Below are 17145 nucleotides of genomic sequence, written 5' to 3' on the forward strand. Positions count from 1 at the left end.
TTATAATAGTAAATGCTAAATTAAATAGTGAGAAATTTGATTAAATGATGATTGTTTACCTCTAAAACTATATTGGCTGCTAGAAAACTTGCTAAAGCCTTATTCACGTGAGCATCACTCCACCAGTAAGGCGTCACCCATGAACCGAGCCATTGGTAAATCATTTCTTGAGTTAGGCCATAATATCCACGTTTCAGCAGTTCACGGTCTCTGTACACAATGGCAGAATAATATCAAGTAATTATAATCTTATGGAAGTGTAAATTTATTTATTATTTTAATGTAGTCGTGTAATCTCAAAATGTAAATAAAATTCCAACTTTTCGAAAATCTAGATCATAGCATATCAAAAATTATTTATAACTCGAGCACGTCTGAGGGTGATATTATTTAATACATACAGTGAATCAACTAAGTTTTTTTAAGAAAATTTTGTTTTTTGTTCATAAATAAAATTCGAAAAAAACAGGTTAAAAGTAAGTTTATGTTTTCCAATTAAAAATAGAGATTGTGTAAAATAGGAACACCAAGAAAAAATTTTAAAATAAAAATTTTGGTGCATTTGCTGTTGCATTTTATTATGTTTCATCAGAATTTGTAGGTCAATAAAGTATTTTGCATTTTTAGAATTCGTGTTAATTTCGTTGGGTTTTTCAAAATATTTTTTAATTACTTTTTGGAATTTGTTGTTTTATTGTTAAAAGGATGCATGTTAAGTATATTTCAATTGCAATTTGCCAAAATCATATCCTCATTGTGTGAAACTGTGATGTTATTTGCCTTAAAAATGTTTAAAGTGAGGAAATTTCAATATAAAAAAAATAGTTTTGATTTCTAGAACAAGTGTAAATCAATGAAATATAGTTATGAGATGTTTAATCAATAGCATTAAAAAGTATAAAATAGAGTAATTGATGAAGTGATCCAAAGAATTATTAGAAAAAACGCACTGAGGGGTCTTTTAAAATCTTTAACTGCCAAAGGGAGGCGACTTGTATCCAAGGAAAACCATTGGACTCCTGATTTATCTTCTCCAAAATCCATATACGAACTAGGAGGAACACTATGTTTAAATTTAGACCTCTAAACAGACCTTAGGTTGCTTGGAACCAATGTAAAGTGAACTGTCGTCTAGTACAGGAAAATTACCTAATTTAGATATTTTAAAATAGAGGTGGTTATTATCACCTAAGGTTAACAAAAGCAAGATTTTTCAGTTAATACATACACTTATATATATTTAGAACCCAAATCAAGAATAACTATCCAGATCCAAATACGCCTACTGTATCTTATTCATAAATCATTTAAAATATGAGGTTGAAAATCAAGATTTTAGCATCTATATATAGTGGTATATGGTGATGTCCCCATACTTAGAGTGGCTAGGATGGTACTTAGCATTAGATTTATTGAATATTCTAAATAATATATATACAGTACTCCCCAAATAGATGGGGTTTCCGTAATGTAGTTTTTGTTTATCAATACAAAATTACCAAAAACCCAGATTATTTTTTGTTATAATATATGGATTTATACCCCACTAAACATTTTTTCTAGGTCCAAATCCATTGATTATCTAATATATCATGTATCCAATTCAAAATTATTTATTATTTTCGAAATTTAATCAAAGAAATGATAGATTTCATGTTAAGTCAAATATTGATTAATTCTTATAGGTATATAGGATAATAAATCGGTTAAGAAATGTCCAAATTTAGTCGTTCCACTACTAAAATATCTAATATATAGGAGTAATAAAAATATTAATTTTATAAAATAATTCAGCAATATTAAAAAAATGAACAAAAAAGCAAAATACTGTATTGACCTAAAAAATTAAAAATACGTCCACATTTTATCAAGAATCTCGTTAATTAATATCACGATTTAACTTTTTATGGTAGAAAATTACCCCCTTATTCACAAACAAAATTTTTATTTTATAAACAGTTTATAAATTAGATTTTGTATGGAAATTTTGTTTTATAAACCTTTTATAAAATGAATATGTTGTTTGTGAATAAGGGGGTTAAAATATAAGATATTCTTTAAAAAATACAACAAACAAATTGCTTCATTTTGTTAAAAATAATTGTTCAGATAAAGTTTTTTCTTAAAATTTATAAAATTTTACATAGGCAAATTACTTAATTGATTCACTGTATGTAGTTTGTTGTACTTGGGCATGACAACTGTACTATCTCGATAATTTTTATGTAAAACGTTTGATCACTAACATACATACATACATATTCTTATATATGCAAATTTTATTCTTATACATATCAGATAATAAAAACTTATATTTTAACTTACTTAAACATCAATAAGCCCCAGTTATCAGCAGGTCGCACAGATGCCAGTCCTGGTATTGCTAGGACATCAATTTTCGACAGCGGAATCGAAACGTTAAAATAATTGTTTAAGCAATTATAGATTTTCGTTAGTTTCACATAAACATCCTATTACGATTCAAATATTTTTGATATTAGACATAAGTTCTACTAAAAATATGAAAATTAATACCTCTAGTTCGGAATGTAGGTCAGGAGTTGACCATATAGTAATATTAGGCTGAATGTTTTGATCTGTTTGGTGTGGAACATACTTTTCTAACTGTGAAATGACAAAACCAAATGTAAAAGTTGACATTGGTGGTGTAGTTTCAAAATGATCCAAAACATAAACTTCATCTTCATTATTTTTCGTAGGCCTATAATAAAAGTATTGAGAAAAATATTCGCAAAGGGCGTTTTGTAGATTTAAACTTACAATTCATCTGTTCTAAGTAAAGGCGTGTTAAATAAGGTTACATAATCTCGAGGTCGAGAAATGGAAACAGTGAATGGTACCTTTAAAATGTAGAAAAAAAGATTATAAAAAAATAATAATTATAAAAACATTTTTATATAAACTTCACGCATCATTACCTTAAAGCCAGGTTCATCAAAGCAAGGAAATAGACGTCTAGCGTTGTTTGGCCTCATGTAGGTTGCTAAATAAGTTATCTTTTCCGTTTCGTTTCCCACGCTGTAGGATCCCTTAAAAAGGCCTTCAGTTGATTCCCATATATTACCTTCGAAGTCCATTTTCAACTCACAATGGGTGCATTCATTTACTTTATCTTTCAAATATATGACAAAAACTGTTTTCTTGGGCATTCTGTCGCCACGAAGGACTGGTATATTTTCAATTTGTGGATCTGCATCACTAAATAACAACAATTTTAACAATTATTTGTGTTGGTACATGTATATATATGTATATTTAAAAAATAACTTGCCCGGAGTTATAAGAAATCTTTGATAGCTTTATTGATCTCTCATTGATTTCCAAATCAAAGTGTGCATGTAAAGAAATCTTTCTGGTCGGGACGCTCCAGCTTAAATTCATATTAATACTTCCAGTAAAAGTATTTTCTTTCATGTTTGGTCGTAAATCGATTTTATATCCACCAGGTAATACATCTTTTGAAAGCCGGGCATCTGGTATAAGTGCATGTGAAGCCGATAAATCTATACTTCTTTTAATTTTTACCTGAAGAAAATATGAATTCCATTTTTCATTAATGTGGACTTTAATTATATGTTATTTATTCTAAACTGTTTAGTGGTAAAAGATATATAAATAAATACAAAGAGAAAAGAAAGAGAAATTTTGTACATCGGTTTTGTTTTGTAAAAAAACTTGTTTATATTGAATTTAATCGCTGGAATCGCATTTTTAAGCCAGCAATTGCAGTAACTTTCTGAAGGGGAAATTATAGGTAGGGTTAGTTATCGTCCTGTTATTCATTAGGAAGATTTACGTTAATCAACCCTAATCTGTATTTCGATTACGTTTCCGCATTCAGTTACGCTACGATAAAAAATGTGTATTCCAACAAAAAACGGAATCGTAATAAAATGAAGAAGCAATTCTATTTTATTTCAATGCTTTACGATTGTGTGTATTCTGCATTACGATTGTAACAACGTCTTTCTAAGTTGTTATTTTAGTGTCGGAGCTTCGAATCGAAATGCAGAATACCAAAGTTGCCAAACGAACAATAATTCGATTCGAATTGAAATTCAGAATAGGGGTGAATATAAAAGTAGCTTATACCGAATTTCATAATTGTACTCGTATTTGTAAGCCAGTAATTATTGTTAAAGTATTTTTTGTTGTAGAGCTGGGCTGTTTTATTGGCATAATCTCCACTTTTTCGTCTTATCTACATAATCGTCTTATTAACCTTTCTAACTGAACAAATATTTTTACAATTTGCAGGAAAATAAATTAGAAAAATGTATTATGTACCCGTTAACACAAAAAATAACTATCCTATAAAATATACATGCACTAGATATAGCCAGTGTGCTTCGGTACCCTTATCGTAATTGAATAAAATAAATATTATTGTAAATGTATATACAATTTGTATAATATTAAAAAGTCCCCTTTTATAGATTTTCATACTTGTTTCTAGGTTCATTATTTAAAATCTATGAAAGTCCCTTTATTTTATGATTCTAGAGTCAATATTACAGAAAATTAAAAAAAAGAAGAACGAATAAGTACCAGACAATGGCTTTTTATAGATTTTCATTTAATCAGGATAATGTATGTTTAGTTTTCAACCAGAAATTCCTCTCATACAGATTTTTATACAATCAGAAAGCTACGTATCCAATTTTATGTTTTTAGGTTCAATATTATAGAAATTTCGAAAAGTACTAGTAAAATAACAAAAAAACGACCAGAAAGTCTCCTTCATAAATTTTCGTTCAATCTGGACACTGAGTGTTTAATTTTATATATTCAATGTACGAAAAAGTACCCAAAGACCTCTTTTATTAATTTCATGTTAATAACTTCAATATTATAGAAAATTCAAAAAGTACCTGTTAAAGAACGAAAAAGTACCAGAAAATACTCCATTTTAAATTTTCATTCTATCAAGTCCCCGGTTGCTTAGTTTTATGTGTCTAGGTTCATTATAATATAAAACTCAAAAAGTACCAAAAGGTTCCATTTTATATGTTCTCATTTACTGCGGGGTCTACATACTTAATTTCATATTTCTAAGTTCAATAATATAATAAACTCAAAAAGTACCAGTTATAAAACGAAAATGTATTAAAAAAGTCCAATTTTATAGGTTCTCATTTACTGCTGGCTCTACATGCTTAATTTTATGTTTCTAGGTTCATTATTATAGGAAATTCAAAAAGTACCTTTTAATGAACGAAAAAGTAGTAAAAATTCCCCTTTTATAGATTCTCATTACCTTCGGGCTCCACATGCTTAATTTCATGTTTCTAGGATCAATATTATAAAAAACACAAAAAGTACCATCTGAAGAGCTAAAAAGTACCAAAAGCCCCCTTTTATATGTTCTCATTTATTCCGGGCTCTACATGCTTAATTTAATGTGACATAATGTCCATAGAGACTATATTGAGACTATAAAGCGACATAATGTCCATGAACATTATGTCACTTTTTTAAAGTGTCATAATGTCCATTGACATTGTGACACTTTTAAAACACACATGTATTGGAAAGTTTGTTTAAAATTTAAGAATGGGACACTCTTATCCCGAAAATAATTGCCCCTAAATTTGGGGTATGTTACATTTTGGACTCCTATTAAAAAGTATTCTGGATAGCCGGCCTTCGGCCGGGCGCAGGGGTTTCAAACTCTGGGGTATTTCGAACACCGGCTTCGCTAAATTAAGCCTTTTTTGATAAATGGACTCTTTGAAATCCATGGACTTTATGTCCCATTGCTCATGGACATTGTGACACTTTTGAAATTGTCATAACGTTCATGGACATTATGACTCAATTTAGTGTGTCATAACGTCTATGGACATTATGACACTGGACATTATGACACGCCACCCTTAATTTCATGTTTCTAGGTTCAATATTATAGAAAATTCAAAAAGTACCTTTTGAAGAACGAAAAAGTGCCAAAAAGTCCCATTTTATAGGTTTTCATTTACTGCTGGCGCTACATGCTTAATTTTATGTTTCTAAGTTCAATATTATAAAAAATTTAAGTACCTTTTGAACAACAACTTACTCTGGGCTTTACATGCTTAGTGATGATTTTCAATGAATAATATTGCATAGTTTTCGTTTTAAATTTTGATTCATAACTTCTCCCGATGTGAACCGATTTTGCTCATTTTCAATACCAAACAACTTATGAAAATGAAGAACATTTTGTTAAATTTTAATGCTTCGTTTTATCGTGAGAATTACATCAGAATATGTTAAAAATGCTTATTTTTTTCGGAGTTTTTTTAAATTTTGATTCATAACTTTTCCCCATGAGAATCGATTTTGTTAATTTTCAATACCAAACAACTTAGGAAAATGAAAAACATTTTGGGTGACTTTGGTTAAATTCTATTTCTTTGTTTTATCGTGAGCGTGTTTTACACAGACAGACGGACATATCTAAATCGACTCAGAATTTGATAAGGACCCATACATATATACATACTAGGGTGATCGATTATTCGACATTTCCCAAAAACCGGTTTTCGAATAGTTCGAATAGTTGACATTTAAAAAAAACCGGTTGATATTTTTCAAATTCAGAAAAAACCGGTTAACCGGTTTTTCATTATAAATAAAAAAAAATATTTTAATTTGAAAAACTTAATGTTTATGTTTAAATTTGATTAATAAAACATGGCCAGAAATTATTTTTAACAGTTTAAAAGATTATAACTATGGATCTAGTCGTCTGATTTACATTATTTCATTAATATAAAAAATTAGGAAAAAAGTGGGACACTTCTGTTAAACATAAGGTACTATGTAATCCTAGCTTATTTCAAAAGCCCTGTTTAGGACAACACTTCCATAAAATTTCAGCCGTAAATTAATTATTGTAAATTGAATATAATCTTAAGATTGATAAAATTTTATCAAACAGTTATCAATTTTACAAATAAATTTTTTTAATTAATTAGGAAAATCAAAAAAGTTTAACCAAAGGAGCTTTAGAAAAATATACGCTAGTTCCTCGACTCAAATAATTTTAAAATTTAGCTGTATTATTATTTACTTAAAAATTTAATTTAAATAATCTTTGAATACAAAGCAAATAAAAGTATTCGAAACCGGGTTTTAAAAAGTGAAAAAACCGGGTTATTCGATATTCGAAAAATCAACATTAAGAAAAAACCGACACTGGTAAAGGAGAAAAACCCGGTTTTAAAACCGGTTGAAAAATCGAGTCGATCACCCTAATATATACTATATACTTTGTTGGGTCTCAGATGAATATTTATTGGTGTTACATACGGAATGACAAAGTTATATATGCCCTCTATCACTACTGATGGTGAAGGGTATAAAAATATGTACCTATATCTTTCATGTTGTTTTATGAATTTTCAAAAATATCAATTGCACAGGCCAGCGATAAAAAAACTTTTTAAATAATTTCCACTAATCCTAGTACTATTTGGTGTGCTGATTCTGAATATGGAAATAAAAAAGTCGTATCACCCACCAATTTCCACATTTTCATCATTTAGTCCTTTTGACAGCATATTTGAGACCCAAATATAAAATTCTTTGTCTCTAGAGTCTAGACTTAAAGTTATAAAAATGCATTCTGTACAAATTTCGGACGACAGGACTAGTTAACTAGTGGCGCCACGGCTCTGAAGTGAAAAATGGTTTTGGAAAAATTTTACCACTTAATTTTTATTTTTGGATTTCAACAGCAAATAATTGAAATATATATTCATAAGATATAAAACACTAAAATCCGTCAAGAATTGTAGAAGTTATTACAAATTCTTCCGATCATTTAGTGTCACAAAACACATATTTAAAAAATAACAAATGTTTAGAAAATATTCTAATAAAACCATGTCATTACGTTAAATATATTTGTATGAACTTAAATGTGAGTTTTTATCCTGATTTGTGGTATAGTCATAAATGGGAAACCCTTCAGACGGCTGTTTCACAATCCAATATCAAACTTTTAGCAATTTTGTTAAGCAAATTTTATTTTTCTATTTGTTAAAAAAAATGTTTGAAATTTTTTTTGGAAAATTTTGTATTTCTTTATGATTTTTAGATTAAAATCGATAAATTTGCACGTATTTGCCGGCTTCTTCATTAAAGAATAGATGCTTATCTATGTTGGCTGATGTTTTCTTGTTTAAGATTTTGTTTTTCTGCGTTTCAATTTATATTTTTTTTGACATTTTGCGAGAAAATGGTGGGTGATAGAAAAAAATCAGATATCAGATTCGGTTTCAGCAGCTAAAAATACATTAAAAATAGTCCAATTGGTTTTAAAAGTTTTCAAAAACCTTCATTTCGCTGGCCTGTGTTATTTTCGGTGTGAGAGTGGTTTTCTGTTGTAAAGGTTAAAACCAAAGTAAATTTAGAAAGTAGATTCAATAAAACAAAACTCACTTTTTGGACGAAAATATCAAAATTTTTTACGTTGAAACTTTGGACAGCTTTAACCAAAGATTTTTATGTCAAATAAAAAAAATATTTTTTTCTTTTTGTTTACGATATAAAAGTAAAAATAAATATAAAGGTGAATAAATTTAAATTTTGTGTGGTTTTTGTATTTACAAATTACGAAACGGGGTGTGCAATTTGCAAAAAAGGAAATGGAAGCTTTTTTATTGTCCCTACGCATGAGAGGAGACGACAAAAGTGGATGGATGTAACTCCCGTCATCTGCTTATGTGTGTATGGACCATTTTTCTTTACCACTTTTTTGGTACTGCAGTGTTTGAGTAAACACTTTAAAGATTTTAAAATGGACTTCTGTTTTTTTTTTTTGGAAAATCTACTACACATTAGACCGCGATAAAACAAAACTAAAATACTTTTCATAAATTTTAAAAAATATGTTTTTTAAAAATACAAACAGAGTACTAAATCAGCAACATTTTTTCATAAAATTTTCATTAAATTTTTTTTGTATGAAGTTTTTGAAAATTTCACGTGAAATTTTGAACAGCTTTAGCTTTAGGAAGGAATACATTAAACATATTACTTATTTAAATTAATGATGATAATATACAACCCTGGCACAGAATTCCATTCCGATCGATAGTGGAATTATAACTTGTAAATAAATCAATAAGAACTTAAAAACTTTAAACTATTGTCAATTCCACGTTGCACAGTGGGGCAGAATGGAAATTTTTTGGAAATAAATCTGGCATTTCTAAACGGCTGATCCGATCGGGATAAAATTTGGCGTGAGCGTAGCCAAGGAGTATTTGAGTTTAAGTTTTGAAGATGAACCCTGCAGATGCCCCAGGGATGGCGCTGTGGCGGCTCAAAGTAGGGTACCTACGACATGTAAAATTTTTAAACTCGTGCCATTTTTTTGTTTTTCACCCAAATACAAAGATTTTTATATTTTGTGAAAGCGCTCGACGATATCTTGAAAAAACATGCTTGGACATACTACTTATCTCTTATAATATCCGAGTTATAGGCATTTAAAAATTTAGTGATACAAAATTTACCATACCTTGGTCCGCCTTTTTTTGAATACTGGGCGTAATTTTGGACCAAATGGACTCAATTTTTTCTTGTTAGTTAGACAACAAAATATAATATACAAAAAATTTCAGATCAATATTGTTTACAGATCCAAAAATATACGTTTTTTAATCTAAAAATTCAAAAAATTTTAGATTTTTGGCGTTTTTTTGCTAAAAATGTGTCTTAACTCTTTTATTAATAAAATAAAATTTTTATTAAGAACATATAACAATTTTATAGTTTTCTAAAAGGTATCTTTACGCAGAACGCTTTGGCGTAAAAAACTTGTCCTATTTTTTGAAAATGTTGCCACTGCGTCCTTCCGAATATGACCTATTTTTTATCAAAACTTCAACTTTGGGCGACATGTTCTAAAATCCCAAAGCTGGGATCAGAAAACTGAAAGCAGTTTTGGAAACCTCAATATGTTTTCTATTTACTCCAAAAGTATTTTCCCAGCCCTGAAAGAAATGTGGACCCTATGGGCAAAAAAGTAAAAAATCCCATTTTTGGGATTTTCATTCCTATTTTTGGGAATTGCGGGATGCCCTTTCACCTTTTTTTGCATATTCTTATTTGAAATGACAAATTTAACAAGCGTTGAAAATTTCATTGAGTTTTGTTCATAAATAAAGATTTTGTCATATATTACATATTTGTTTAATTTCTAAAACTATGATTTATATCAAAATTTTAATAGGATCGCAGATAGCTACAACAATTTAGTCCATATTTATCCCTTAATATCATTTTTTAGTTAGATATGGAAATTCTCGACCCTTTACAAAAAATTTCAAGCCAATATCTCAATTACATTCAAAAATATGTTCATTTAAACCTGTGTCCTTTAATTTCATCTTTTTCATATTTTAGTATTAAATATGACAGCACATATTTAAATCTTATATTTACCTATTTTCTATTTGTTTGCTTATCCTTATAATTGAAAGGTCCTATTATGCTTAAATTTTCAAAAATTTATAACTATTTTTTACCTAAATTTTTTCGACAGATCATTTCGTTCTGTTTCGTTTATGATCATGTAGGTAAAAATATACAGGTAATGATAATTTCGATTCATTCACTAATAAGAAATATCAATGACTGAATTACAGGTTATAGTAATATAGTCCTAAATGTTAATAGGTAGACAATTCGTAATTTTTTACTTTGGAATACCTGTATCGGAAATGACAAGAATTGGTATATAAGTAAACTTCTCAGATTTTAAGTACCATATTTAATAAATCTACAATGAAGATTACATTAAAGTACGAAGAGTTGTGTTCCGTTTTATGGAGTATATCTTCAAAAGGGCCAGAAAGAATTGAAGACATTTCAAATTATATAAAAACTACATATAGTAGAAAAGTAGACAAAACAGGCATATCAAAAATTGAAAACTTTTTGATGTAAAAAGTAAGTCTGTGGATGGAAATCAAAAGTAATTTCGACTAAAATTTTGTAGTTGGATGGAAACTACTACGGAAATCTCAACTTACAACACATCAATAGGAGCGCCTTGCAAGTCATACGAAGACTTATGTTCAAGGTAAAAAAAAGAGGGTCACACAAAAACTTTTTTCAATCTCAAATGAGGAAATTGCTGATACATTTAACGAAATGCTGAAAAAGGAAAACCAACATATGGATGTCGTACATATTGCAACTATTCTTCCTAATGCATCACCAAAACGACTTAAGCGAATTGTGGAAAGTATACCAACTCCAACATCATAATCAAATTTTACTGAAGAGGAAGCAATAGCGCTTATGTTGGAACTGGGTCTCAGTCGAAATAAGTACCAAATATTAAGGAAAGCTCTGCATGAAAAAGGACACAATATATTACCATCATACAAGGCGATCCAGGAAAAAAAACAAACTATCCTACTAAATCAACAAAAAATAATGAAGAATTGAAAGAACTGAGAGCTGCGGAAAAAAGCAGAATCCAAGAAGAATTTAAAGTTCAGATGGGATTAAACATCGACAAACCACTTTCAAGTTGCGGTAGTACAAATGACGGTAATACGTCGAGAAGGTTTTTTCGTGATTTTGAAATTACTTCAAAAATAACTGGAATCGACAAGGAGTTGCTTCGAAGAGTTAAAACTATTTTAATGGCACTGAATAGTAAACATAAAATTAATGAAAATCGATTTGGGGAATACACATCTGAAATTTCTAAATTACTTGTATCTCTGTATCCATGGAGGGAACTAACACCAACAGTACACAAAGTATTGTGTCATGGTCAAATAATAATTGAATCGAATATTCTTCCACTTGCTGAGTTAACAGAAGAAGCCCAGGAAGCGAGGAATCGAGATTTTAAGCATGTTCAACTATTCAGCTCAAGAAAATGCTCCAGGCAATCACAGAATGAAGATATTTTTAATAGTTTACTTCTATCTTCTGATCCTGTTCTTTCAACTATGCGAAAAAGATGGATTTGTTATGAAACTCTATCATCTCAAAACAAGGAAGATTTAAAGGACTTATATTACCTTCTGGATATGTATACCGATATGACAGATTATTTTATAGAAAATAAGTAGTGTTAGGAATTAACTATATAAGTAGGTTGTAAGAATTAATTGTATTATGTTTAAGATAAACAGTTCAAATAAAAAAAGCTATTATACTAACTGATGATATTGTATTAAATTGTGTTTTATATTTCGGTGGGCGGGAAAGGTAATTTGTGTGGGGTGATTTAGGTGTTGTTGTGCGTGGCTCGTAATAAAATTATAATTTTTTTTATTTTATATACAATATTATAATAAAATAATTAACTAAATAATTTTTAAAAATTGTCCAAATATTTTATTCAACACCAAATGTATGTTCTGTCATACTTAATACTAAAATATGAAAAAGATGAAATTAAAGGACACAGGTTTAAATGAACATATTTTTGAATGTAATTGAGATATTGGCTTGAAATTTTTTGTAAAGGGTCGAGAATTTCCATATCTAACTAAAAAATGATATTAAGGGATAAATATGGACTAAATTGTTGTAGCTATCTGCGATCCTATTAAAATTTTGATATAAATCATAGTTTTAGAAATTAAACAAATATGTAATATATGACAAAATCTTTATTTATGAACAAAACTCAATGAAATTTTCAACGCTTGTTAAATTTGTCATTTCAAATAAGAATATGCAAAAAAAGGTGAAAGGGCATCCCGCAATTCCCAAAAATAGGAATGAAAATCCCAAAAATGGGATTTTTTACTTTTTTGCCCATAGGGTCCACATTTCTTTCAGGGCTGGGAAAATACTTTTGGAGTAAATAGAAAACATATTGAGGTTTCCAAAACTGCTTTCAGTTTTCTGATCCCAGCTTTGGGATTTTAGAACATGTCGCCCAAAGTTGAAGTTTTGATAAAAAATAGGTCATATTCGGAAGGACGCAGTGGCAACATTTTCAAAAAATAGGACAAGTTTTTTACGCCAAAGCGTTCTGCGTAAAGATACCTTTTAGAAAACTATAAAATTGTTATATGTTCTTAATAAAATTTTTATTTTATTAATAAAAGAGTTAAGACACATTTTTAGCAAAAAAACGCCAAAAATCTAAAATTTTTTGAATTTTTAGATTAAAAAACGTATATTTTTGGATCTGTAAACAATATTGAAATTTTTTGTATATTATTGGAAATTTCGTTGTCTAACTAACAAGAAAAAATTGAGTCCATTTGGTCCAAAATTACGCCCGGTATTCAAAAAAAGGCGGACCAAGGTATGGTAAATTTTGTATCACTAAATTTTTAAATGCCTATAACTCGGATATTATAAGAGATAAGTAGTATGTCCAAGCATGTTTTTTCAAGATATCGTCGAGCGCTTTCACAAAATATAAAAATCTTTGTATTTGGGTGAAAAACAAAAAAATGGCACGAGTTTAAAAATTTTACATGTCGTAGGTACCCTACTTTGAGCCGCCACAGCGCCGTCCCTGGGGCATCTGCAGGGTTCATCTTCAAAACTTAAACTCGAATACTCCTTGGCTACGCTCACGCCAAATTTTATCCCGATCGGATCAGCCGTTTAGAAATGCCAGATTTATTTCCAAAAAATTTCCATTCTGCCCCACTGTGCGTTGAAAATGTGAAGTGGTTTTATTCTGAAAAAATTGTAATTTTCCTTTTTTGAAGAAGAAAATTAGGAAAGATAATTCCACTTTTGATCGGAATGAAATTCTGTGACAGCCCTGATAGATTTTACTTGTGAAACGTTAAATATAAAAAAGTATTTCTGATGTACAAAATATGTATATGAGATATATTTTATTCATTAAAAAATTATTTGGTTCCAATTTGTATATAGATTTCAATAAGGAATAAATCAAAATTGTTGAAAAAATATTAAAAATCAAAACTAGACCAATGTGTTGGGAAATATTTGCAATCATTTTATTTTGCCGTAACTAGCCCGTTCAATAAAAAATACGCATTATTTAAACACAGTTTTCGCTTAAACAACATTTAAAAAAAAATATTATCTGAATTTTTTAAAGATTTATATTACGAATATTTAAAATTATTTAAAGTGTTGAGAAAACTATATAAACCAGTATTTGGGCCATAATATTTGGAAATATTTACAATAAATTAGTTTCGCTATAAGTTGCTCGTTTCTATAGGGTCTTTAATTAAGAATAAAACAAAATGGTTAAAAGTGTTGAGAAAAATATAGTAAATCTAAATTAGACTTTCCCGTTTAATTACAAATGGGCTGTTTTTAAAGCTTATTTTTGTTTAAAAAATAAAAAGTTTCAAAAATACTTCCAATATTTTAATTAGTCACAAAAGGTTAAAAACACGAAAATATATATATGTAAACTTATCAATCACAAATTAATACATACATTTTCAAGTAAAAAAAATATTTTTACAGTTTTGGCCAAAAAACATGACAAGCCAATCCTATGTGCAATGTAAGTATATTTAGGCTTGCCAGACGTACTGTTTTCAGCAGTACGCGTACTTCTTTTTAGTAATTGTACTTTTAACTGCATAACCCCTAAAGAAGTACGCAAATGTACTTCTTTTTAGTATTTGTACTTCTTTTTTGAATTTTACCATAATTTTATAGACGTAATCATGACCATATACAAATATTCTATAGAATCGCTATTTAAGGACTTCAGAGATACATAGTTTGAAAGTGGATTTACTAAGCTCAGAAAGTCAAATTCAACTATAAGAGGTTTCGATGCATTTGTCATCAGTGTGACCAGGTCTCAAAAAATGTTGCGGCTAAATCCCATCCAAAATAATGCTAGAAAAAATGCTAAATTGATTTTAAAATGCCAAAAAAATGCTAAAATGTTTTAAGCGTTTTTATGAACAATTCATATTAATTTGTAACTGATATTCATTGTAATTTATAACAAGTAAGAAAGTATATTCTGCCGTGGTTGACCATATGAGTATAAAATTTGATTTATTTTTCGTAATAAAGCATTTATGTTGAATTGAACCTTGGTTCCGATATATTTAAACTAATTTTCTGAGAAAGGCTTTATACATTTGTATATGTATGGGGGCTAGGTAAAATAAAGGACGGACTTTAACCATTTTTAAAAGGTTTTGTCATTGGATCAAAAAGCATACGTGCTTATTGTTTTGAAAATTTCAACCTCTACCAGACGGTCAGACTTACATGGCTTAATCGATTCAGAAAATGATTCTTAACCGATTAGTAAACTCAAACGTAGTATAGTGGAGTAGGGTAAAAAATTAAGTTCCGTGGTATTAAGATAAACAGAAATGCTAAAAATTATTTCAAAATTTTTGTAAATTTAGCAATATGTAATGTCTCTAACTTTAAAATATTTCTGAATGCAAAAATTACATTAAAACTCTATTAATTGCACTAGTTGCTCATGGTATAAAACCTATATGTGTTTTCGGAAGGAAAAGTATAATATTTCTAGTTTTACTTTTTATTATATAAACAATTTTATTTGTCTTCCTCAAAACACTTTAAAAATGGTTTTCATGTCACAAAAATATTGAAAATTCCATTGAAATAATTTTAAATCTCGGTGAATAGATGTCAGGTTTATAACTCATACTTCCAAGATTTTTTTGGAAAAATATATATGAGAAAAATGAAATGAATTGAGAGATATATTCAAATCCGTAAGTTTGTAATTCTGGAATAAATTGTCAATAATATTTTCGAAATTTATGTATTTTTTTAATTAAAAAAACGTGACAACAAAATTACTAAAAATTTGGTAAAAATAAAAAGAACAGAAAGTAGGATGAGAAAGTCTTAATTATATATTATTGATTTTTTTCAATACATATTTTCAATAAATTAACAAGAACTCCTGAAGGATTATAAAAATTTAAATCCTCTTTATTTCGTATAGGATAAAATAAAATTTGTTAATTAACCGTCATACATATTTCTATCACTTGGAATTTAAAAAAGCATTGGGTTCCAGAAAAATATTTTAGAATACAACATTTTAAAGTATTCACTTGTATTGGCGTAATTTCAAGTTATTTATCTTCATGAATCTTTTTGCATTATTTTGAATTACAGTGTAAATTATTACATTTCTCATATTTCTTGTTGCTTGTGTTTGGGTAGACATTTAATTCTGATTTTTTCCGGTTAAACCTATTTCCAAAATAAATCTTTTTTGCAAAAATTTGTCTTTTTTATCAATATAAATCTTTTTTGCAAAAATGTGTCTTTTTTTTTTTTTTTGTTTATATACTAAAATTGTAAAAAAAGCTAAAAATGCTAAAAATATTTTATAAAAATGCTAAATAAAATGCCAAATGCTAAATTAAAATTTTACAGCTAAATCAAAATAAAAAATGCTAAATCTAGCTGCAAAAATGCCAAAATGGTCACACTGTTTGTCATGCATAAAATAGTGCGTTTATTCAAAATGCTTTAAAGTTGTTAAATTTTGATTAAGATATCACTGTAATGAAAGTTTTTAATGAATTTTCGGCATAAAAAAATACTGCAAATGTGAAGGACATGTTTGAATGTTAAAATGGTCCGTAATGCTCCGTCGTGTAGGTACCTATTCGACAGCTTTATCCAGTCCCGCTGTGGAACGATTTTTAAAAAACTATTCTGCCATTCTTATTTTTCGTAGCAGGGTGACTAATTTTTCGAAAATTAGGTATCTGAGGATGTTTGAAGAATGACAAATTTGAATAACAGAGTAAAAGTTGTAACGTTTTTGTAACAGTTACAGATAGAGAATTTTTATATTTTACTGGACATTTTTTCTCCATAAAAAGATATCAAACATATGTTCACAACAAATGGTTGATATTTGAAAATGTAAACAAACCAAACGAAACTAAAATTTAGGGAATTTTACACTTTTTAAAGAAAATATTTAAATTAATAGCACACTAATATTAAAAAAAATGATTTGTAATTTGATTAATTTTATTGTCATAAATTAGTTTTATATAAGTTTTTTTTTTTTGTGAAAAATCATAGCAACCAATGTCAATATAGCGTTTTTAGAATAATTTAATTTAATTTTTTTGAAAATAAACAATTCTACTTTTTTTATTCAATTGTACTGCTTTTTTAATT

General features: G+C 28.3%; 1 protein-coding gene across 2 annotated transcripts in view; it reads right to left on the bottom strand.

The window, feature by feature from the left end:
- LOC119606501 (aminopeptidase N) overlaps window positions 1-17145 on the bottom strand; it is a 75470-nt gene that overhangs the window by 4699 nt on the left and 53626 nt on the right. For both annotated transcript variants that reach the window (XM_037960032.1, XM_037960033.1), the window contains exons 3-8: window positions 3293-3546; window positions 2940-3219; window positions 2782-2861; window positions 2536-2722; window positions 2326-2471; window positions 60-210 (exon numbers count right to left, since the gene is read on the bottom strand). In XM_037960032.1, coding sequence (XP_037815960.1) covers window positions 60-210; window positions 2326-2471; window positions 2536-2722; window positions 2782-2861; window positions 2940-3219; window positions 3293-3546 — 1098 coding nt within the window. The remainder of the gene's footprint in view (window positions 1-59; window positions 211-2325; window positions 2472-2535; window positions 2723-2781; window positions 2862-2939; window positions 3220-3292; window positions 3547-17145) is intronic.

Source organism: Lucilia sericata, unplaced genomic scaffold (genome assembly GCF_015586225.1).
Source record: "Lucilia sericata isolate MDLA Ls3-8-SP2 unplaced genomic scaffold, ASM1558622v1 Contig000595F_arrow, whole genome shotgun sequence".
NCBI classification, from domain to species: domain Eukaryota; kingdom Metazoa; phylum Arthropoda; class Insecta; order Diptera; family Calliphoridae; genus Lucilia; species Lucilia sericata.